The following is a 25,102-nucleotide window of genomic DNA, read 5'->3' on the forward strand; positions in this document are numbered from 1 at the left end:
CTGGAGTCAGGAGCACCTGAGTTCAAATCCGACCTCAGACACTTAATGATTACCTAGTTGTGTGGCCTTGGGCAAGCCACTTAACTCCATTTGCCTTGCAAAAACAAAGGCAAAAAGCTTAGGCCTGTGATTTCTTTACCTTCTTAAGAACTAAAACCCCCAAATTTGTGTAATTCAGAGATCTTGAACATTCCTGGGTCTCCAAGAAATCTAAATTTTGAGTAAAACAAATGAACCCTATGGTGTCATAAATGTAAAAGATTAATTAATGATGAAGATTTAATCCTACTTTCTTTTCAAATCTACTGGGCTTTCACTTACCATAAGCAGTTCCTGGGCCAAACTCATTCTCTGCATCAAGTATAAATTGGGCTTTTACACTAAGAGCTTTTCTTACCAGCTGAAAACCTTTCAATTTTCATATCAGACTTCAGTTTCAAGATTCAGTTCATTTTTTAGCTTGACTTTCAATTACCACAAAAATTATGTAAAACATAAAACTATCTGTTCAAGACCTGTTCATAAACTGCACATAGTCAAAAAATTTTAGATATGTCATGCATTAAAATGAAAATTTGTGCTTAAGAATGAATGGTACACTTGTTCTAATACAACTAAGGGCTAACAAAATAAATCTTCAAATCAAAGAACTTAATCAAAAAATTTTTGTTTTTGTTTTTTGCTTTTTGCAAGGCAATGGGGTTAAAGTGACTTGCCCAAGGTCACACAGGGAGGTAATTATTACATGTCCGAGGCCGGATTTGAACTTAGGTCCAGTGCTCTATCCACTCACCACCTAGTTGCCCCTTAATCTAAGATTTTTAAGACAGAATTTTAAAAAGTTCATTACAAAGTTGTCATGAATATTAATCTGTCATTTCAAATAACTGAATATTCCAGGGTTGGAGCTAAAGGGACTTCAAATAGAGATATCCCTGATAAAGATTTAATCCTACTTTCTTATCAAATCTACTGGGCTTTCACTTACCATAAGCAGTTCCTGGGCCAAACTCATTCCCTGCATCAATCATGTATTGCCCCAAGAGCTCTTGGTTGTTTACACGACTTGGAGCTTTTCTATCCAACTTCTCATAAACAAACTCTTCTATTCTAGCATCTGGGGAAAAGATTACAAACTTAATTTAAAATATTATTTTTATTCTAGTAAACTATTTTTAAAGCATTTTATTATGAACCATGCCATCTCTTCAAATAAGTATGAAGCTACCACCACATATTAAAATACAGAATTTATTTTGAAAAATAGCAAAAATATCTTATTTGACCACCAAAATTTCAGTAGACCAAAATTCTTCCTCTTCAGAAGTGTATGTACATGGTCTTTTTTAAAAATCAGGAGGCTCAACTTATTAAAATAACCAGACACTAAAATTATTTTAAAACATAAAACTTTTTCAAGGGTTACATAGGAGTCCTATGTGATTTAAACTCCTTCATTCAATTTAGGATTTTCTTTCAAATCTACTAAATGTTGGCCTTTGAATAAAATACATAACTTTATAGCTCTGTATCCTGAATTTAGAGAACGTAACCACAAGCTACTTCTAAGTTTAGAAGAGTCACACCATTAGAGAATGACATTACAAAACCTTTGCTACCTTAAACTAATCTCTGCTAGGCCTAGCTAAAAGTCTCCAAGAGCTTAAAGACTAAATATAGATGAGAGTCTGTAAATGGGCCAGTTCAGACTATGACATGAAAGTGATCTGATACTAGCAATATACTGTCATTATGATAACATCTAAGTTTAATTTAGTTGGTATGAAGAAAACTTCACATTTCAAGTCTGCTAGCAAAATCTTACAACTGTTGTAATATGATTTCTATGGTCAATTTTGCTGCATTGTATAAAATTCTTCATGGGAGTTAAGATCAACCTTAATGGACTTGCTCATTTCATCAGGACAAAAATAAGGGACAATTTTAGAGTATCTGTGATGGAGAATACCATCTATATCCAAACAAAGACTTGTGAAATTTAAACAAAGACCAAAGACTATTACCTTTAATTTGTTTAAAAGGTATCTTATTATGTAATTTTGCTATCTTTTATTTTTTTCTTATGAATATGATTTCTCTCTCAACACATTCAATTTTGATCAATGTATAGCACAGATTCAATGTAAAGACTATCAGATTGCCTTCTGTGGGGGGGGATCGATATTGGGGAAAAATTGCAAAATTAAAAAACAATAAAAAAAAGAAAATGCTTCAGAGATAATCGTGATTTGGGAGAATTAAGGGATGTTTACAATTCAAGTATGGAATTTAGGGTTAATATATACTTTAAGTTAGATCTGTTTAATAGATTAAAATGAAATATTAACAAAAATTCATTTTAAAGTAGCAAATTGATTATCTCCTTGATTTTGAGTACAAATAAATGACCACAGGATTTTCTTACTAGAGATTATTAATATATATTAGAAGAAATTTTAAAGAAATTTGCTATCTATAAGGGAAGACATTGAAATAAAAATGTCTATTATTTCATCCCTTCCTTCCAAACTATGGGCTAAGATTCATTTAAGCTTAGGTCTTAAATGGATTCCTTTACATGACAGATGAACTACATAGGCATGAAGGACTAAACATTTCTTCAAAGAAACTCATTCCTCATTTAAAGAAATGTCTGTTTTTTTTTTTAAAAAAAAGCAAACTACATAAGTATACCCAGAACCATCAGTAGTACCTCTTAGAGCTCTTGAATTTGATGCCCTCATGGTAGTAATAAATTTTATGTCTAAAATTTTAAAACCCAGATAAAATATGTAATAATAATTGCATCCTCCCAATGATACAGTGGATTGAATATTTAACTCGATGTTAACCAACCTGAGTAACCCTGGTTAAGTTCACCTAACCTTTCTGAGATGCAATTTCTTCATCTGTAAAATAGAGGTAAAATCACCTGCTTTAAAATTCTATGTTTGGAAAAAGCTGAAGTAACCTTATTCTACCATATTTTAACTGGACTGATTCAGAAATATTCCTCTCTCCAGGCACAAATTCAGAAGGATTTATTTATCTTTGTGGCCCAATGATATGCTTCTTAAAATTTGGTAAGAACATATCCTGAGAAGTAACAAGTTTGACTTTTTACATTTTAGGTATTGAGCATGACTTGCATTTTATTCTGAGTGTACTCAATTAAACAAGATTCCAGAAAACAATCAAATACTGTCATTACATCCAAAGGATTTACACTAAAGAAAAATGCAAAATACTCCATTTTCAATCAAAAGCAAAAGACAAAAAAATTCCAACCATTAAAAAGACTTATTAAAGCTAATTATGGAAAACACCAACCAACATGTAATACAAATAGTATTTTAAATAAAATTCCCAAATAAGATCAAATAGAAAATAGGTTCCTTACTAGGATTTGGCTGCAATAGCACCTCTGTTTGTTTCATAATTTTTTCTGTCCAGTGTTTGGTGCATTCAGCTTTGCTAAGAAGATTCTCTAAATGAGCATCCAATTCAGTCTTCTCTGCCTGACCAAGTTTTTCTTCTGTGAACTGTTTTTGATAAAGAAAAGAATAGAGTAAAGATCCCTCAAATAGAGTTGGGGGGAAAAAAGTAATTTTATTATCAACAATAATATAGGCAGTCCCCAACTAATGAATAAGTTGTATTCCAAAAGACTAATCATGCTGAGAACAATCCCTACTAGTTAGACATCCTGATAAACTGACAAAATGATATGATCACTAAAGGGGGAAGCTGAGCAGAGAGGGAAATCATAAGTGTGGGAAAGAATACTGGAAAGGTGGAGGGCAAAGGTCCTAACTTGGCCTGGCCTATAAACTTTCACCAGCTCAAGTATTATTTAACACTCTAGAGGAGTTTTTTTGACTGACTATTGTATTCTAGGTTTGCCTTAATAGGTACCCACAACTTAAATCTCAGTTAATATATAAACAAAGCCCCAAGCATTATGCTCCACTTTGTATGGTGTCCCCTATATTTGGGTGCTTTACTAGAAAGCAGTAGCCAGGAGTTAAATGTTATTTATTGATCCATAACATCAGAATTATTCACCAGCATCATACGAGTAGGTAGTATACTGTCATACCTATTGAACAGTGAGGAAAAACTTAATCATGTAACCACAGATAAGTGTGGTTCATTTCATCAATGGTTGTGGGTACATTTTATGGCAAATGGTTATTCAATAATGATAAAGCACATTTTTATTCAAACAAACTTAAAGAAATCAGAACTTAATTAAATATTTTTAAATAACTAAACTTCATTTAAAATGATAAAATACTTTTTAAGACATTTGGAGTATATACATAGCCAGGCTCAAAACCACCCTTCTTTATACCTTATATACAGTCCTTTGAATCTATCTAGTATCAGAGCTTGGAATCTTCTAATTCCTTATTATACCATTTTGGGACCCACTACCACAGAAGTTTTTAAAGGGATTAGGAAAGGTAGAATGCCTTTGCCCCAGATTGGGCAGCGTACTATCCTAGGCTGCTGGACAGTGTTTGGGAATTTAAGACTACTGATGCTTCTTCCCACTTCCAGGATTAACTGAAATTTATATTTTTATATTCTAGAAATTATACTCAGTTTAAAAACTAAATTCATGATTATTAGGGGTTGGTATAGAAATAGTGATATTTTCTTAATTGAAAATGACCATTAATAATTTTTTAAAAAAATTACACCTATATTCAAAAAGCCACTGGGTTCATTTGAAAAGAAGTCAAGATGAAAATACTTTATAGTCCAAGAAATCTGACAGTTTTTCTCTTTCCATAAAGTTTATCAATATGGATAGGGAAATCAACCTAGCTAACTACTCTACACTTGATTTTCAAGAAGGTACAGACTGAGTTGTCCTTCATTATATGCAAAATCACTTAGTAACAAAAAAGAGAGTGGTAGATAAGGAGAAAAAGCTTCTGTCCCAGTGGATTAAAGGAGGTCAGTTGATTCCCACCCAGATCTTCTAGAAATCAGAAGCCTGGGGCCAGATTCCCAATCTGACACTACTTCACCTGCATAACCTTGTACATGTAATTTAACCCCCTCTTGAGTTTTAGTTTCCTTGTTGATAAAACAGAAATAACACACCTATTCAGATAACAAAGACACTTTGAAGATTAAATGAATTAATACATGTTGAAAGCACTGTATAAAAAGAAAAGAACCTTAGGAGTATTAAAAACCATAACTATTAGACTGAGAACCTGAGGAAGAGAACATAAAAAGAAGATAAAACAAAATCAGATTGGTTTATACTCTCCCAAAGCGATTTCTCTCTAAACAAGCACCACACACACACACAAACACACACAATCACAATAAGAACACAGCATAAAGGTATTTAATAAAAGAATAATGAATTGAAATGATATGGAGTTGAATCTACCAATGGTATTTATACCAATTTTTATAACTAGTGGTAATTTCCTAAAAGATGCCCTTATTCTGTGACTTTGGGATTTGTGTGGTCAAAGAAAAACAAGATTCCCATAAGGACAAAAGAAAAGGAGGGGAGTTATTTAAAAAGATGAGTGGATGGATCCATCCTAAGTAGATGGGCAAGGATCTATATCTCATTGATTAACTTAACTTTATAAGGGAGAGAAAATGCTCACACCTAAGACAGAAATAAGGAAAGGTAATGAAAATGAATTTCAGTTCAAAGACCAAAAGATACAGGAAAACCAAGGCTCTGCTGGAGAGTCTCAAAGCTAGGGCAATTGGGCTTGAATCATGGAGTAGCCTTGGGTAACCTGAGGCCAGACTCTTAATATTTCAATTTCCTCATCTGTTAAAAAAAAAAGGAGGGGGGGTGAGAAGGGTGTGGAGAAAGGAAAATCACCGAGTGAATCAAGGATCAGAAAAGGAAGAGTTGTGTAGTGAGAGAGAAGAGTGACAGGTCAGCCTTAAAGCCTCACTGACCTCACCTGGGTTTAAAAACACAAGATTTGTGAGAGGAGAATGAGAAGGTAGGACTGCAATCTGAACCTTCTACATCAAAGAGATCACATATTCAGCATATAGAAGTCTTCGTGTACCCCCTCTCTCCTCTGACCCTGCTACCACCCTGGTGCAGACTCTCATTATCTCATGCCTGGACTACTATGGAGAGTGGGCCTTCCTCAAATCTCTCCACAGTCTGTGACAGTGATTTTTCATCCCCCCACTCAATAAACTCCAGTGGCTCCCTATCTTCTCCAGGATTAAATACAAATCCTCTGTTTAGTACTTCAAGTCCTGCATCACTTCCCCCCTCTCCATTTCCAGTCTTGCATCCCCCTGCCATGTACTTTTCCATCCAGTGATGCTGTCTTCAGGATGATTCACAAAAACACACAGTCCATCTCTCTGGCTGTCCTCCTTCCTACAGATCTCCTTCCTCACTTCAATCTCCTGGTTTCCTTTAAGTGAAACCCATATAAAATCCCATCTTTTAAGCCTTTTCCAACCCCTTTAAGGTCTCAGCTAGGTGGTGCTGGGGAGAGAGGGCCAGGCTTGAAATCAGGAAAACCTACATTTAAACGCAGCCTTGGTCATTTTGTAGCTGGGTGACCCTGGGCAAGTCCCTTGACCTGCAAGTCATGCCTCATCATGAATGGGGATAATAATAGGATGGGGATGATAATAATAATTTTTTTCCAAAACATTCTCTTATTTAATAAGCCTCTTTCCCCTAAGGACACTTTTTAAACTGAATTATGGCAATAATGAGTTCACATGGCTTGTTTGGTTATGTTTATAAAAATATTAACTATAAATAAGTCTTTCTTTTATATATTAGGCGCTCCCAGTCAAGACTGAACCCTGACAAAATAGCATGTACTTTCACTTTTGCCTGTATACCAGAACTATTTGTTGTTTTTCCTTTACAATTCTCAATTCACAAATAATAAAACAGAGATCTATTATGCCCAGTCACTTTGTAAAGGTAATTGCATATTCCAAACAAATTAGAGAGAAAATATAAATAACAGTAAAAAATGGGAATAAGCTTTGGAGAGAAATTCACCCTTCCTGAAATGGAAGGGGAAAAATAAAAGTATCATAACCATCTGTCTTGGCTGACCCAAGCAGCCATTGACTCTTTTATGGCATACTCATAGCTTAACATTTAGATTCTACCAGCAGTAGTAAGTAGTCTTTCTATACTTCTTATATGAATCTAGAGTCACTGTCTTGTTCCCACCCTTATTATTTGGTCACATATTGAACTTCTTGAGATCATCTCAGCTTTTTTCCAGAAAGTTAAGATTATCTCTTTAATACATAAACCCTTTTAAGCCCATGTATCTTAACATTTAAAACAATCGTATTATGATAGAAGAGGTTTATTCCTCAGTGACATTCTATGTCAGAGAGGCACTAAGTTACAAATGAAAGAAAAATAAATTTTATAAAAGAAAAAACAATGTGATTTTTACATATTTATGTTCACTAAGTTATACCAAGCACTATAATTTCTTTTTTCTACAGGTATACTACATAAATATTTTCTCTTCATATAAGAGAGAACAAACATTCAAAAAATAGAGGAGATTAAACTGTTTTTATGTAAAATTTATATTGATATCTTTTGTTTTTAATGTCACCTTCACTTTCTTTTTTTAATTTAAATTTATTTTTATTAAAGATATTATTCGAGTTTTACATTTTTCCCCCAATCTTGCTCCCCCCACCCCACAGAGAACTCTCTGTCAGTCTTTACTTTGTTTCCATGTTGTACCTTGATCCAAATTGGGTGTGATGAGAGAGAAATCATATCCTTAAAGAGAAGAGAAGTCTAAGAAGTAACAAGATCAGACAATAAGCCATCTGTTTTTTTCTTTTTTCTAAATTAAAGGGAATAGTCCTTGCACTTTATTCAAACTCCACAGCTCCTTATCTGGATACAGATGGCACTCTCCTTTGCAGACAGCCCAAAATTGTTCCCAATTGTTGCCCTGATGGAATGAGCAAGTCCTTCAAGGTTGAACATCACCCCCATATTGCTGTTAGGGTGTACAGTGTTTTTCTGGTTCTGCTCATCTCACTCAGCATCAGTTCATGCAAATCCTTCCAGGCTTCCCTGAAATCCCATCCCTCCTGGTTTCTAATAGAACAATAGTGTTCCATGACATACATATACCACAGTTTGATAAGCCATTCCCCAATTGAAGGACATTTACTGGATTTCCAGCTCTTTGCCACCACAAACAGGGCTGCTATAAATATTTTTGTACAAGTAATGCTTTTACCCTTTTTCCTCATCTCTTCAGGGTATAGACCCAGTAGTGGTATTGCTGGGTCAAAGGGTATGCACATTTTTGTTGCCCTTTGGGCATAGTTCCAAATAGCTCTCCAGAAGGGTTGGATGAGTTCACAGCTCCGCCAACAGTGTACCAGTGTCCCAGATTTCCCACATCCCTTCCAACAATGATCATTATCCTTCCTGGTCATACTTGCCAATCTGAGAGGTGTGAGGTGGTACCTCAGAGAAGCTTTAATTTGCATTTCTCTAATAATTAATGATTTAGAGCATTTTTTTCACATGGCTATAGATTACTTTGATCTCCTCATCTGTAAATTGCCTTTGCATATGCTTTGACCATTTGTCAATTGGGGAGTGGCTTTTTGTTTTAAAAATATGACTCAGTTCTCTGTATATTTTAGAAATGAGTCCTTTGTCAGAAGCATTAGTAGTAAATAGTTTCCCAATTTACTACATTTCTTTTGATCTTGGTTACATTGGTTTTATCTGTGCAAAAACTTTTTAATTTAACGTAATTGAAATCATCTAATTGGATTTTGGTGATGTTCTCCAACTCTTCCTTAGTCATAAACTGTTCCCCTTTCCATAGATCTGACAGGTAGACTAGTCCTTGTCTTCTAATTTGCTTATAGTATTGTTTTTTATGTCTATGTCCTGTAACCATTTGGATCTTATCTTGGTAAAGGGTGTGAGGTGTTGGTGATAATAATAATTTGACCACTTTCCAGGGTCAAATTCTTTGTACCGGCTGTATAAGTTTAGCTATTGCTACTTTAGGGTCTTTCTTCCTTTCATTATTTCTCATGTATCTCTTTCCATCTCATGGATGGAACTTGTCCACACACATGTGTCTGCCTGTTGTCTCTCCTAGAAAACTGGGGACTCCTTGAGGACAGTCTCTGTATCCTTAGAGCTCCCCATGTTATTGGAACATGATAAATCCACTTAGTCAATGTTTACTGACTGACAAGTCCTTGGGCACATATTTCTTGCTCTGTCTCAGAATACACACACACACACACACACACACACACACACACGCTCTGATCTTCACATTTCTGCTGTGCTGTCCCCTTGAGTGTTTAGCTGGCTCAGTCATGTCTGACTTTCCATGACTCCTTTTGGGATATTCTTGGTGGAGACACTGGAGGGCTTTGTGTCGTTTCCTTCTACAGCTCATTTGCCTGATGAGGAAACTGAAGTGAGCAGAGTGAAGTGACTTGCCAGGGTCATCCAGTTAGATGTTTCTGAGACCAGATTTGAATCCTAATTCCAGCTGGTGCTCTCTTCCCTGCTCCTCTTAGGGCCTCTATCTGGAACAGTAATAATCATCATCCTCTCCCTCCTTCCCACCCTACCACAGTCAACCCTCAAAATCATAGCCGTCTTTTAAGGTAGAGCTCCAAAACACCTACTCTCCTAAGACCCAGTCTAAGACCATTTCTCACCAACTCTCTACTGGAAGTCCCAATGACATTTCATCTTTTCCCAGAATGGGCTTATCTTAACCCTCAGATATTCTCTTCCTTCCCTATTCTGTCTAGGACATTCCTATCCAAATAACCCTGCCTGACTCCTCAAAGTGAGCTTTGATGCTTACTGTCTCTAATTCATCAACACACCTCATCAGTTCTGACCCATAGGATCATTTGCATCTACCTACCCTATCTACACTCCTGGCTCTCTCCTTGCTATTGCTGAGGTCATTCAGGCCTAGATTTTTGCAGTAAAGTTCTCTGTGGTCTTCCTACCTTCAGATCTCCCTTCTATAACAGAATTTTTATGTAGCGTCCAAAGCACTGGCCCTTCTACAGAAGAACTGATAGTGAGATTCACTCCAAGGATAACAGAGAAAGGCATGGTGGTTGTGATGAGACTTTGACACATCACAAAGAGTTAGGAAGAAGCCAAGGAGAAAGGAGCTCCAAGTTACATTTTATTAAGAATTGCCAGTTGGTCACATAATGAAGAAGAGGAGAAGTAGTGGCCTATCCATGCTCCCCTGAAAGCCTTGCAATGTCAAGAAAGCTGGATGGACATCCAATGTTGATGTTTGAAGGAGGGCAAAGATGAGTGCCATGGCATTGGCAAGCATGGACAAGATATAATCTATATTATTAGAAGCAATCTCAATCCACATGAAGAAAAGCTCCCATGGTGGGAGCATGTAGGTTTGATCATGAAGCCCCTTCTTCAAAAGCTGTCAGTGGAATGGAAGAGAAAGGCAGAACATCATTAACCACTCAAGGAGCACCTTCTAGTTGAGAAAAAACATTAAGAAATGGCTTCTCACTGGCTTGAGACTAAAACTTAAACTTAGTCTTTGGCAAATAAATCCACTGGAGTCATGATTTATATTCTTTTCCTTGTTCCACATCTGTTTATACATCTTCTCACAGACCTCTAAATTCTTATTTTTTCTCTTATAGAAAAGTAATATTCAATACAATCATAAGGAGGTAGTGTGATATAGTGGAAAGAGTAGTCAGGATTCTGTTTGCATTCTTGGTCTGGCCTATAGTATATGAGTGATATTGGGAAAACTGTTAAACTTTTCTGGAAGATGACCTCTAAGGTCCCTTTCATCTCTAAACCTGTGATTCTGCCATCCACTTGAGGCACCCATTTTCCCCCTCACACCATATTTTACTCTATATGAGATCCAAATCTTTTTCATTTTTATATGTAAAAATTACTTTAGCAATAAATGTTTTGATATTAAAACAATTCTTTTTTACTATGATAAACAATCTCTTCTGCAGAATGAATGTATTTAGGGAATGAAAGTACCTTTGTTAAGTCAAAAAATAAATAGTTGTTTTTAAATGGCTATTTTCATCAAGCAGTTTAACCCAACAATCTTATTTTCTTGCATTGGGTAGGAAAGTGAACTAGATGACCTCTAAGGTATCCTTCTAGGACTGAGAGTCTATGAGTTTAAGCTGATTTTTTCAATAAACAGAAGCCTATTTTTAAATGCCCTGAGGTGGTCACTATTTAAAATGATTCCATGGTGACCCCCTTCTGTAAAATAATTAATTAATCACCTTCCTTCCTATCTCTGCCAATATATCTTTTGTGCTAAAAATTAAATTAATATATCAGGTCTGTCTGGTATTCTTTTTTAAAAAAAAAACCTACAATGATACTAAATTATATCAAAGACATTAAAAACCCAATCCAACATTCTCTAAATTTGGACAAAAACAAAACAAGAAACAGTTCACTTTGACAACTATTTTAGACCATAGGAAACAGGGGGCTATTCTGTTAATCAGTTCAATTTTTTCCAAGTCATTAAACCTTCTTTTAATGATAGCAGGAAAAAAAACGCAAGATCTCACTATTTAGATATCAAAAAGCATTTGGTTTAGTAAAGCAAAAAAAATCTATTGCTTTTTTTTTTTAGGTTTTTGCAAGGCAAATGGGGTTAAGTGGCTTGCCCAAGGCCACACAGCTAGGTGTCTGAGACTGGATTTGAACCCAGGTACTCCTGACTCCAAGGCCAGTGCTTTATCTACTGTGCCACCTAGCCGCCCCTTATTGCTCTTTTTCAACTAGGTATCTTTTATATATATATTTTAAAATCATAAAGGATTCCTGAACAGATAGAGAGATAATACTATGGGATGATTCATTGATTATTTATTCCAAATTGAGCATAAAACAAAGGAGATGTCTGCCAAAGGTGTTCGTCACTATCATAGAGGCCCATAAGAAAGAGTCTTTCCTTACAGAAAGTGAAGTCCTCCAGATAGTTGTTTACAAATGATATTTCACTGACTGCAAGTTCTGAAATTCTCCAGATCTCCCTAAATGAGATCTAAAAACACTAAGAATTGATCTGACTATCCAAATAATACCTAGTCTCTTGTCCAGACTATGATATCTTTGTCTATCAGTTGCTGCTGTTGTTTGGTCCTTCATTTTTGATGAGAACCAATGCCGTCTTGCTTATGCCTGAAATGGATTGAAATGAGGAAGAGTTGTCCAAAGTTGTCAGCCTCACTCTCTTTTCTGGAGTCACTGAAGTCAAGCATCCAGACAAAAAACAAGAGGACTGGGTGTCCCAGGATGCTGTGAATGACCTTGGTGTCTTCAATGTCCAATCAAGCTCTAAGCATTCTGCAGCCCCTGCTTCAGCTGCTTCAATGGCCACTGGAACAAGCTGTTTTTCATCTCCCCATTTGACTGGAGGGTCTTCGTATTGTGAAGCAGATATCCCCCAACTCACCAATAGGTTGGAGGACAGTTGGTCACCCTCAATCTGGTTAAATGCATCTGCTAAAATGGCTTACTGGGTGTGGTCTCTCTGCAAGCTATAGTTTCTTGAAGCCATAGATCAAAGTTCAGTGTGGAGTCACAAAAGTGGATGAGCAACCTTGAAAAGGCTCAGCAAGACCTTATACCAGAGGCACTAGTCTGTCAGTGCATCTTATCTTGAATGGATTATAGAGGAACCAGGGAACTGGGTCCAGAATTGAGAATAAGAAAACAAATTCAACTGAAGCACTGTCAATTATGGACTCAGTTTATGATGTGTCTTTAATTACTAATATCTAAAATTATATGCAGAAACATAAAATTCACTCCACACATACCTGCCTTAGTCGCATATCACTCTTAAAAAACTTCTCCCTGAAATGCCCATTTTTCTCAAACCAATTGTTTGGTAAAGATATGGCTATGAATCAAGGAGATTAGATTATTCAAAAGTTCACACAATTATGATCACTGAAAAGGAAAGTGACACTCTATCCACAAATAGATGAACAGGAATAGTACATAGAAGCAGTTTAAGTCAAAGAAATGTATCAGAAAAGAAGGTAGTCTGGTCACGGAATGAGAAGCAACAGGTGTACACTCCATACATATTGCAGTTAAGTGAAAATATCCCAGCATGTTGGGTACGTGGGGACCTGGACAGGAGTAGCACAGGATTAAGACAGACAGACATACTACAATCTACCATTTTCTGGGACCAAGTCCATGTCAATGAGCCAATGAAGTTAAAAAGAAATTTGAACTTTTGTAACAGCAATCGGTATGGATTTGTGGAAATCTTTACAAATTATCTGCAATCAGAAGTGTTTTGTTTCTAGAAAAGTGAACCTGGGGAGGGCTCTAGATCTGCCACTACCTAGATGGCTCTGGGTAATGACATCACCTCCTTGGTTCTCCTCTATAAAGCGAATAAGTATACTAGATAAAGTCCACCATCTCCTCCATATCTAAAACAGTATCATCTCATTTCAATTCAATTTAATTCAGTTTATGGTGTATCTTTAGTGACTAACATCTAAACTACATGTAAAAACATAAAATTCACTCAACACACTGCCTGCCTTAGTTGCATATCACTCTGACCTATCCATTCTGAAAAAAATAAACTCCACTCTTCTGCATTACTTAAAAATTTTCTTCCCATTAAGTTATAAGGTAAAGAAACACAAAACTTCTTAGTCAAGTAATAATGCCCAAAGGCAATGCAAAGATGCCTGCCTAGCACAAGGACATTGCAGTCCATTACCAATAATGACTTGCATATTAAAAAATGACATTCAGGGTATCAAGAGAAAAGGAGATAACCTGGTCATGAAACAAAAATAAGATATATGGTCAGCTCAACTGCTATAATGTTAGCCCCCAAATTCCAAAGGAACCAGGTACAGGCCCTCAGAGTGTTAGGTTGATTATGTGTAACATAATGGGAAAGACACAGGTTAAAGAATGGCCCTCAAGCAAATAGAAAGCACTTATTAAATGTTTACTGATTGATTGCAATGGTGTAATAAGCTACACACTGATGAAATCATGAATATAAAAGTACCAAGAATTAAACTCTTTGTTTCCTGTTATTATTTCATAGTGAAAAAAGGTTAGATTAAGTAACTAAAACAATGTTGATTTATTCCCCTATACAAACTAAATGAAATATTGTTTTAGCAGCATACCTACCTATAATGGCTACAGGGAGTAGAAAAAGAAGGAAAAGGAAATAAAAAGGCTTTTTCAGGATGAAGGAGTTGAGTGAGAAATACATTTAATGAAGGAAGGAACACTTACTACCAATTCCATGAAAGAAGGGCTAAGTTTTGAAAGAATTCCAAGTTTGCTGGAGACTGGATACTATGAAAATTCTAATATAACTTACTTTTAGAAATCAAAGATTTCTAATCTCATAATTAGATAGGTACTAAACATATATGATTTTCTATATTACTTTTCTTTTAGCCCATCTTGGTAACCCAGGTCTTCATCTTCAAAATCATCTACATTTTTTCCTATTTAAATAACTTGATTATATCTAATTTTTAAATCAATAAATCAGTCTTTAAGCAACATATAGTTGAATTGAAAGTTTCATAATTTTCAGCATCTTTATTTTGTGTACAGTATAAACTAGTATTTAAGATGATGATTAGAACATTGATTATTTCATGGGGTGTTTAGGTCCTGATCTCTTCACTCCAGCTCCATGCTCCTCTCCTGACCCTCTACAGTGCCCATCTTCTTTCCATAATCCCATCTAGGCACTCACCAACCATACTGAATCTCCTTTAGAGGCTGTTATTCCCCAAATAGCATGTAAACTCTTTCAGGGTAGGGGCTATCTTGCCTGATTGTATTTGTTTAGCACAGTGTATACTAGTGCAAAGTATTAGCACTTAATAAATGCTCTATATGTCACCATTTTAAAGCTTATTAAGTGAAAGGCTCAGGTGAGGAACACCTCAAGTTCTCACTGCAGCATACTGACTGGGTAATCCCAGGCAAAAATCTTTCTCAGTGTCCTAGGCAACTTGCTAAAAGGAAAAACTGCAGATCTTCATCAATAAAGGGGTTTCTGTATTCAGTAGAGGGGAAATTCCCTATTCTAAGGAAACTGCAGTTTAAGAACAAAAATTTGGTAAGTACAATTTCTCTCTGGACTTTTCTTAAATAGTTTGGGTTATATATCAAGATTAAGCATTTTTTTTAAATGAGACTTTCATAAGGCAAACGTAAAAAGCAAGGCTCTTATGGTCATTAATTTTGGTCCTTTTAAGAAATTAGCAGAAAAATAATTATCATGTGTAAATTACAAAATAACCAAATAATTATAAAAAATGGTTTTTAGTGATAATATGATACTGAGCTTATATGACTTCACTCAATGAGTGAGGTGGGTGTTTAACTCCTGATGTTCTAACACAAAAATATATGAAACACTAAATAAATGAGGGCTATTTTTTTAAAATTTTATTCATGAGAATGGCAAAGGAATGGAAAAGTTATTGACATAGTCTTGAAAAAGAAGAGTTTTCAAGGAGTCTTGAAAGAGGAAAGGGGGAGTATATGGCAAAAGGAGAGAAGAAAGTATTTCTAAAAAGACCAACAGAAAATTAGAACTCATATTAAATACCAAGCTCATACTTCTTAAATTTTTAATCATGGAAAGCCCTATTTCTTTCAAAGGGAATTTGTGAATAGTTTGACTTCAGAATGTATAGTATGTAGTAGAGATCTAGTAATGCTGCACAAGTAAATCAATCAACATTAACTGCCTATCATGTTATCAAGCCCTGGGAAGAAAGAAAAAAAATGATCCTCACCCTCAAGGAACTTACATTTTAAAAGTGGAGACAACATATATATATATATATACACATATATGCATATAAAGAATATATAAAAAATATACAAGGTGTTTTATGTAACAATGAAAATGTTCTACGTGACTACATCTGTGTAATCTATATCAAATTGCTTGCTTGCTCAAGGGAGGGGGAGAAGAGAATTTAGAATTAATTTTTTAAAAAAGAACATTATAAATTTTTACATGTAACTAAGAAAAAATAAATTTAAAATTAAATTTAAAAAATGAATACAAAGTAATAGCACTGGGGGGGGGGGAGAGGAAAAGGTAAACGTATTTGAATGAAATCTTGAAAACAAATCAATCTTTCCAAGAAATGAGGGTGCAGAACATATATCCTTTTGCTATCGTGCCTTTTTTGTAATAGAGGGGAGGCTGAGAAACAGATCTTGCCTAGGCTGGAAGTGGAGAAGCCTTCTCACTGCTGATCAGCACACCAGTTTAACCTGCTTGTTCTCCTCCCCAGGCTGCCTAGTACAGACACTACAGCTCAGACCTCCAACCTTAAGCGATCCCATGAGCCTGGTCTGCTGATATGATTCTAAAATGAAAATTATATATTTTGTCTTTTAATTTAATAATGAATGACTATTACATACATGGCACTTTTCTCAGTATTATAGTAGAAATAACGATAAGACCCAATTTTGACATTAATCTTCTAAGAGCTTTAAATGGCAATTCAAGACAAGGATAGAAGAGATCTCAAGTTTGTATCAGTAAATTGATAGTATGGATAATAATGTTAAAAGGAAGGATAGGGTATTTCATATTTCAGTCTGTTGTGGTCAGGAACAAATGGAAGAGATATGCTATTCAGAGGAAATTAAAATAAATATGTACCAGATAAAGGAAGAAATAAGAAATCTGAGCTCCTTACACATTCTGGTTTGTTGCTTATTCTTTCAAATACTAAGAGAAACTATTTGATTTTAATAGAAAATTCTTAATATTAAGATATCTGACAATTTGTTTTTTTCCTGACCACTGTTTTTATCATTTATCTGGTCTGGTATAGTTCTCAAGCTTTAATTGCAATTCATTATGCTTAGTCCATCACTATAGGGCAAATGACTCTAAGGCCCAATCTACCTCTAAAACTATAATCCTATGACTACTGATGTCAATAAAAGTATAGAATGAGATCTCAGTTATTCACTAACTGAAATAAGCTTCACAAAGAAGCATTTTGTCTAATCTAGCATAGTATTTTCAATTTCACATGAGGTACAGTCCCAGGCTCTCTTAACTCTTAAAAGTAATGATCTCAGGGATATTAAAAAATCTATCTGACTTGTTTAATACTGATTTAGAATAACACTTTTAAAAATTATTCCTTAAAAGACAAATCCAAGTTAATGTTACAGAATTGTCTCTGTTCCAGGTATAACAGACTGGAGCACAGATCAAGCTCACAAAAGCTCTTTTCCTATTTCCTTTAATCACCAATTCTTTAAAAGCACACTATCAACATTTCTCAGACTTGACTGTCTGTCTTCTAAAGTTAGGATAGTAAATTCCAGCCCGTCTCCTTGGGCTACCCACTCTACAGTCAACTCACTCCAATCGGAACTGAGTATGTGGAGAAAGACAACATTAAATATAGACAGAGATTAACATTGCATTTGGCACTTAGAGGTTTGGCCAATGTACAAAGTGACCTAATGGACACTTGGAGTTCTGATTTATTGAATCAACGCGTCCAATTAGCCTTTTCGATATTCAAAATACAGCCACTGGTCAGTGGGAAAGTATTCCTTCTCTTCTCAAAATTTCCTGTATGATGAGGCTTTGTATTCTTAAAGGGAAGAGTGGGACGACTCGGATTTAAGTTCCACTTTTGCCTCTTCCTTCCTGCGAGTCTTTGGGCAAGTCATTTTCTGCTAGGCCTCCATTTTTAGATCTGTAAAATGAGGAGGTGGGCCAGATCCTCAAGGGGCTTTTCCAGCCCAACTCTCGGGATCCTAAGCTTGGGTTCCGTGCCTGAGCTTATCTATAGTCATTATCTGCGTCGCCTTCGGACTTTCAAACCAGCAGAAAGTTCCCGGCGGATTTTAATGTTTTTTTTTTACTTTTTTCCATCCTTAGCGAGTCCCGCCCTAAAAAACCCTTAATCAGTCTTTGCTGATCTGAGTGAAGGTCTGTCACTATGAGTCAAGCTGCCAAGGAGGGTGCCCACACAGAGGGGCACCGAGGCTGGCAGCCCGGAAGGCCGGGTGGCCCATGCCCGCCAGAGACACACACAGACGTGCACGCCGGGCTGGGGCAGGGTCGTGGGGGTCCCCCCGCCAAGGAAAGGGGAGGTTCCCGTGCCCGTTGGGGCGGCCAAAGCCACGCGGTGCCACCGGCTATAAGAGGGTCCCGGGAGGACCAGGGCGCCGTGGCCCCAATCGGGGCTTCGCCAAGTCCTCGGTCACTGCTGGGCGCGGGGCCGCGCCGAGCTCGGCCCCACCGCTCGGGCCCGGGGGGCCCCCAGACGCCGCGGCGCCGCCGGGGCGGGGGCTCGCTGTGTGGGGGCCTTTCCCGGGCCGGCGGGGCCGCCCGAGGCTTTCCGGGGCGTTCTGGCCCGGCCCGGCCCGGAGCAGGAGGTCGTGGGTCCGGAGGCCGCCCGGCCCGCAGCCCCCCGCCCCGCTCGGCGCCCCGAGGCCGGACGCGGCCGGGACCCCTCCTCCCCGAGGGGGCCGGGCCCGGCCGGGCCCCGGGGGCAGCCAGGAGGCCCGGCCCGGCCTCGCCGCCACCCGGGAAAGGCCCCGCCCCGGCCCCGCCGCCCGCGGCCGGAGGAACAGGGCGAGGCCGCGGCTCCTTCCGTTGCCGGCCCGGCCCGGCCCTGGCCCGGCCCCAGCCCGGCCCCGGCCCGGCCCGGCTGTCAGCGCCGAAGGCGGGGCCTCGGGGAACGCGCCGCCGCGGGCCTCGGCCTCCCGCCCGCCTCGCCGCCCGGCCCGGCCCGCGCGCTACCTGCACCGCGCGGCTCAGGAAGGTGCCCGCGTCCGCGGCCAGCTTCTTCACGTTGAAGTCCATGATGCTCATCTTCAGCCGGGGCCGGGCCCGAGCCGAGCCGAGCCGAGCCGAGCCGAGCCGAGCCGGAGCCGGGCGGAGCCGCCGCCTCGGAGGGAGCGAGGAGGGCAGCCGGGAGGGGCGGGGCCTCTGGGGGGCGGGGCCTGGCGGGGAGGGGAGGGGCGGAGCCGCCGCCTCGGAGGGAGCGAGGAGGGCAGCCGGGAGGGCGGGGCCTGTGGGGGCGGGGCCTGGCGGGGAGGGGAGGGGCGGAGCCGGGGAGGGAGCGAGGAGGGCAGCCGGGAGGGGCGGGGCCTGTGGGGGCGGGGCCTGGCGGGGAGGGGCGGAGCCGGGGAGGGGCGGAGCCGCCGCCTCGGAGGGAGCGAGGAGGGCAGCCGGGAGGGCGGGGCCTGTGGGGGCGGGGCCTGGCGGGGAGGGGCGGAGCCGGGGAGGGAGCGAGGAGGGCAGCCGGGAGGGGCGGGGCCTGTGGGGGGCGGGGCCTGGCGGGGAGGGGAGGGGCCTGGCCGGGCCGGGAGGGGAGGGGCGGAGCCGCCGCCTCGGAGGGAGCCAGGAGGGCAGCCGGCAGGGGCGGGGCCTGTGGGGGCGGGGCCTGGCGGGGAGGGGAGGGGCGGAGCCGCCGCCTCGGAGGGAGCGAGGAGGGCAGCCGGGAGGGGCGGGGCCTGGCGGGGAGGGGAGGGGCCGTCCGGGGAGGGGCGAGGAGAGCAGCCGGGAGGGGCGGGGCCGGCCGGGGAGGGGCGAGGAGAGCAGCCGGGAGGGGCGGCCGGGGAGGTAGGGAGGAGGGCAGCCGGGAGGAGGCGGGGCCGGGGCGGGGCCTGGCGGGGAGGGGCGGGACTGGGAAGGAGCCGCGGCCGCTGGGGGCGGGGCGGGCCGGAGGGGGCGGGGCGGGGCGGGCCGGAGGGGGCGGGCCCGGGGCGCGGCAGGGACGTGGCTGGGCCCGGAGGCCCGAACCAGGCTGCCCTGGGGTTCGGGGCCCCCCCGTGGACTCTGACTCCCCGAGCTGGAGGAGAGAGCTGGGGCCCGGGTGTGTGGCAGCGTCACCTGGAGACCCCCGGGGGGCCCAAGCCGACCCGCCTGTGGGGCACGCAGATGCCCATCGGGCCGCTGGAGCCGGACCGCGCGGAGACGCCCGAGTCCGCGGGCTCACAAAGCCGGGGCCCGGCCCTGGCCGAGGCCTTCCAGGCCCGGGAGCCGGCGGCCTCTCCGCGGAGCCCGCTTACGGGCACTTGGAGTTGTTATTCGAGTATTTTAAATGCACCTGAGACCGGCCCCGCGGCCACTTGGTCGCGCTCCGTTTCGTCGGGCCGTCCAGCCCCGAGCCAATCCAGCCCCGAGGGCTTCGGACGGGCCGGTCATCCCAGGCCCTGGGGTCGCCCCGGGCCGCCCGGCCCCACGGCGGCCCCCGCAGCGCGGGGACACCGCCTCCTCCTGGCCCCTCCGCGCCTCCCCAATGCCAAATTCACAAGGATTACTTGATTAGGAGCAAATAATGTTTCTGAATTGCAGTTTCTTTATCTCTAAAATTGGTATTTCTAAAGTAGCCGTCCCGTTTTATTAATAAATTTATTTTGTTATAACTCCTCCCCCCCCCAAAAAAAACCTCCCACAAAACACATTCCCAAAAGTACGGTTCACTTTTCTAGGTTACTGATTAACAGAAAGGGAGGATTTCTGCTGAAGCACGAACACTCGCTGCCATAATTGTCTGTTGTATTTGACCTGGGTTCATGTGAGGCTCAAATGATAGAATGTAGGAAAAGTAATTCACAGAATTTAAGGTATTGCGAAGACATCAGCTGTTGCTTTTGTTTTAACCTGTCCTGTTTCAGTGATGACGTGTTACTACCTGACCTGGCTTCCCTTATCTCCTTCCACTGAAGTTGTTTGTTTTCCTTAGAGCCCAACCATAACTTTATCTTTTATCCTATGACAGTTCCTTGTAGTTTTAACCAAACATTCTATTTTGTAATACGTGCTGCTAACTAAGCCCCATGAAGACTGGCTGACAGATTAAGTAAGCTATGTGGAGACACCCAGACAAAAAGAAGCTCGTTCATATAAAGGAAGTGCAGGAACCTTGCTATACATGGGGAGACAGATGCAAGAGGTGTGATGTTTTGTCCTTTATTCTCTTGAAGAAGAAGACCATGATCTCGAGGAGGTGATGCCATGACAAGCACATGAATTGGATCTGAGTGAGGGGATACTGTGCTAACTGACCAGTCTCCCCTTCTCCTCCAGAACCACCTGGGTCCAGTGGCCAGATATGAATCAGGATCCCTAGAGATGGTCCTGATTCTAAGGCATTCAGGATTGACTTGCCTAAGGTTACACCACAATTGTCAAGTGTCTGAAGGTGAATTTGAACTCAAATCCTTATGACTCCAGGACTGTTGCTCTATCACCACCTAGGTGCCCTCCATGAAGTTGGAAATGGTCATGACCAGCCAGCCCAGGAGCTGGATTTATAAAGTACATTTTTTTTTACAATTTTTAATTTTTTTTTTTGCAAGGCAATGGGGTTAAGTGGCTTGCCCAGGGCCACACAGCTAGGTAATTATTGTCTGAGGCCGGATTTGAACTCAGCTACTCCTGACTCCAGGGCCAGTGCTCGATCCTCTGCACTACGTAGCCACCCCTAAAGTACATTTTTAATAAGTAGTAATTTCGGGAAAATTCCTGGGCATATCACATATTTACCCCATACAATTAAGAAATGAGACTGTTACACCTTAAGGAGAATGATAAAAGAGAATTAGAAACAGAAGAATTTTAGAGATTATTTAATTCAATCTCCATCTTTCTACAGATAAAGAAACTCAGGCCCAGGGAGCTTTAGAGACACATAGTCAAAATTCAAGCTCAGTTATCTCTCATTCAAGACTCGATGCTCTTTCCATTGGTTAAACTCTCTGCTTCTAAAACTACGAATTATGGAGGTTAGTATCCTGACCTTGATCTAAGAAAGGTCACTCTCTCCAGGTGACTTCCATAATTCCTTTAAGCTGCAAAGAAAGGTATACAAAGAAGAATGAGGGCCAGGGTCAATCACTGATCTTTAGAGGAAATGTAAAGGCTAGGGGCAACTACAGATGTTTAGAGAAATTTGATTAGATAAGTCAGATGCAGTCTAACAATAAAAAGTCATTCTTAGAAATAGGTTCTATCCAGCTAATATGGGACAGATCACAAGAATGGCCAATTTTTCTGTATTTTTCATCATCCCTTCAACTACACTTTTAAGTGCCTACAATAAAATACAGTCTCAATAAAATACAATTGTTTCTTGCCCCCTTTAGGCATCATCTCTCCAGGTTCCCCAGAAGCATGCATGAGGAGGGGAACTGCAGAAGTTGTCATTGCTTCTAGCCAAGTAACCTGGCTATAAGAACAAAGGAAGCTCCCCACAACCTCCCTTATGTCTTCATGTTCTTATTCTTTTTACCAAGTGCTTTGCCACACCCCCACACCTTATTCTTGACATCTAATATTTGTTTGCCCCAGGAGATGAGCAAAAAACTTCAAATACCTGAGTTCTTTGCAGATCTATGTCATTCTTCCTCCCTCAGGATGTTTTACATTAGAATAGTGCTTTAGCAAATGTCCCTTTGTAAAAAAAGGAATTGATATCAAGTTAATTTGGGAGCCCATCACTGTTGACTTGAGTGATGATGGTAGAACCCCCCCAAAAGAAAAGCCTCACCAAGTTACCCCCTAGAACCTTTTGAGGGGTAGTAGTCAGCTGCCTTCTGGACATCCAGCCCCATAATGAGATTGAGACTCAGGGTGAGCCAGTCCAAAGGGGACTCTATACTAATACAAATTACATTAGAAGATCAAATTAGAAGGACCAAGTGATCCATCTCACTCTCCTGTTGCATTGCCTTCTACCCATAGTTTTATCACTGAGGAGTAACTTGATTTTCCCTACTCACCCTGGTCTCATTGCATTGATGAGACACAGGGTAACTATTGATAGGTCCTTTAGTTAACTGTGGTCTAACTAAATTTTTTTATTAATTTCATTTTGATATAATTTCCCAAACTCCCACAAAAAAACATTCCTGAAAGAATACATTTCACTTTTGTAGGTTACTGCCTATTGACAGAGAGGAAGGATTAGTGCTTCAGTATTAACAACTTGGTACTATTATCTGTTGTATTTGACCTGAGTTTTGTTTTTTAATTTTGTCTTTCTCTACATTGTGTATTTGTGTATATTGTTCTAGAGAAATAGGTGATCTAGGAGAGAGAACCTTGGGGAACACCTATTGTTTAGGGGCACAGTATGAATGATGATACTGCAAAAGATATGCAAAGGAGTAGACGAGAAGGAAAATCAGGAGATGGTAATGACAAAAGAAATCTCAGAATATCCAGGAGAAGAGGATGGCCAACGGTGCCAAGTGGTATCAAAAGATCAAATGAGATGAAGGCTAAGGAAAGACTATTAGAGTTTATTGGTTAATTTGCAGAAAGCTCTCAGTTGAGTTTTGAGGTCAGATGCCAGATTATAAAATATTGAAGAATGAGAGGAAAGGCAAGGGAAGCAATAAGTCTGGGTGGCTTTTTTTAGTTTTGCTGAAAAGGGGAGCCCACTGGATGAAAGCTTAATGTCTAGTGAATTTGTTTTTGTTTTTGTTTTGCTTTTTTTTTTTTTAAGAATTGAGGAGACTAGGTATGCTTAAAGACTGTAGGGAAGTAATTGTAGATAGAAGTAGATTTGAGAGAGGGGAGGTTGAGGGGAAGTTTTCTGGGAGTAGGAGAGGATAGAATCAACCCACTTCATTGTTAGAGACTGATTAAGGATGAAGGTAGGAGATGCTGTTCAGAATGAATTGAAGAGAAGGGGGGAAAGGAGGAGCATGTGGTGAACAGCCTCTTCAGTTGAGAGAGAGAAGACAAGGGAAGGCTAGAGTAGAGAAGAGAAGGTTTGGAATAGCCTCTGAATAGAATGACATAGTAAATTAATTAGGTAGGAATAAAAGAATTGTTTTGCTTCAGTGAGGGCCCTGTGGAAAGTGGATAACTTGAAGTTTATAGTTTATTGTATACTTGGCACAATTGTGTGATTTCCCCCAGTTTCATTCAATGGCCTTTCATTAGAAGAAGAGGAAGTGTATGGCAGGCTGAGAGTATTCCAAGTTGAGGTTTGGCAAAGGATCCAGAGACTTGGGAGTTGATGACAGTGTGTAGGTGTATGGATTAACCAAAGGAACAATATTTGGAAGGGAAGGAAATGAATTCAGGGATAATGGCCTGAGAAAGTACCCAGGGGTGGGAGGACTGGAGATCAGTGCTACAAAGAATAGGTTTAGGATGGGTGAGACACTGGGAGAGATGGTAGGATAGATTATTATCAGAAGAATGGCAGAGTTTTTGATAAAGGAAGTAGATAATGGATAAATGGATAATGGTGAGATCTAGGGTGTGACCATCCCTGTGTCTTCCAGAAATAGAATAAAGGAAATGTTCCTTGCTGTTCAGTGACCTTTAATCAGACAAGAAACACAAATCACACTAGAGGGCCAGGGATTTTTGGGTTCAAGCTCATGATTGTAACTAACTATTGTAACTATTTCTGCCTATCATGATTGCTGGGAAGAGGAGAGAGAAAGTCTCTTTCCCTTACTGGAAGTCCATGGGAGAACAGGCCAAGCAATAAGAGACAGAGAGTCTTTCTTTAGCTCTTATAAACTAGTAGGGGAGGCAAGGGGTTCCTCCTGCCATAATCTTCAATATCACCCCATTTTCGGAAACTAAAGGACCAGTTGTTGAATTACACATATTTTTACACTTTATTAAGTGACCAGAGCATGTGTTCCCAAAGAGAAGAAGGCAAAGCACACGCTCAGATATATTCTAACAGATCAGCTTGTTGCCCTGCTCAATCCTCTTACACAAATATCACAGGAGAGGAATCCTTTGCAGGATTCACTCTCTCCCTACTGAGTCCCTTCTCTCTACCTTCAAACATGCTCTGATCTCCCTTCTCTTGAAAACCAATTTCCCTTTATATTTTCCATACTTTTAAAAAATTTCTTTCTTCCCTTTTGCTGCAGTTCAATATATATCCTAGCACTTTGCTGGGCAAAGATACAAAGGAAATACACTTTCCAGCATCTCTACCCCAACCTAGGAGGGAACAGAGTAACAGAGATTTATATCCTGGAAGCTGG

At 40.5% G+C, this 25,102-nt stretch overlaps 1 protein-coding gene across 2 annotated transcripts in view; it reads right to left on the reverse strand.

The window, feature by feature from the left end:
* Positions 1–19,013, reverse strand: part of SH3GLB1 (SH3 domain containing GRB2 like, endophilin B1) — a 45,546-nt gene extending 26,533 nt beyond the window's left edge. Inside the window, exons 1-3 of one of the 2 annotated variants that reach the window (XM_074221759.1) lie at positions 18,870–19,013; positions 3,401–3,542; positions 989–1,117 (exon numbers count right to left, since the gene is read on the reverse strand). In XM_074221759.1, the coding sequence (XP_074077860.1) occupies positions 989–1,117; positions 3,401–3,542; positions 18,870–18,941 (343 nt within the window). In that variant the 5' untranslated portion in view covers positions 18,942–19,013. The remainder of the gene's footprint in view (positions 1–988; positions 1,118–3,400; positions 3,543–18,869) is intronic. The other variant, XM_074221758.1, reaches the window with a different exon arrangement.
* Positions 19,014–25,102: the final 6,089 nt, after the last annotated feature.

This window comes from Macrotis lagotis, chromosome 2 (genome assembly GCF_037893015.1).
Source record: "Macrotis lagotis isolate mMagLag1 chromosome 2, bilby.v1.9.chrom.fasta, whole genome shotgun sequence".
NCBI lineage: Eukaryota > Metazoa > Chordata > Mammalia > Peramelemorphia > Peramelidae > Macrotis > Macrotis lagotis.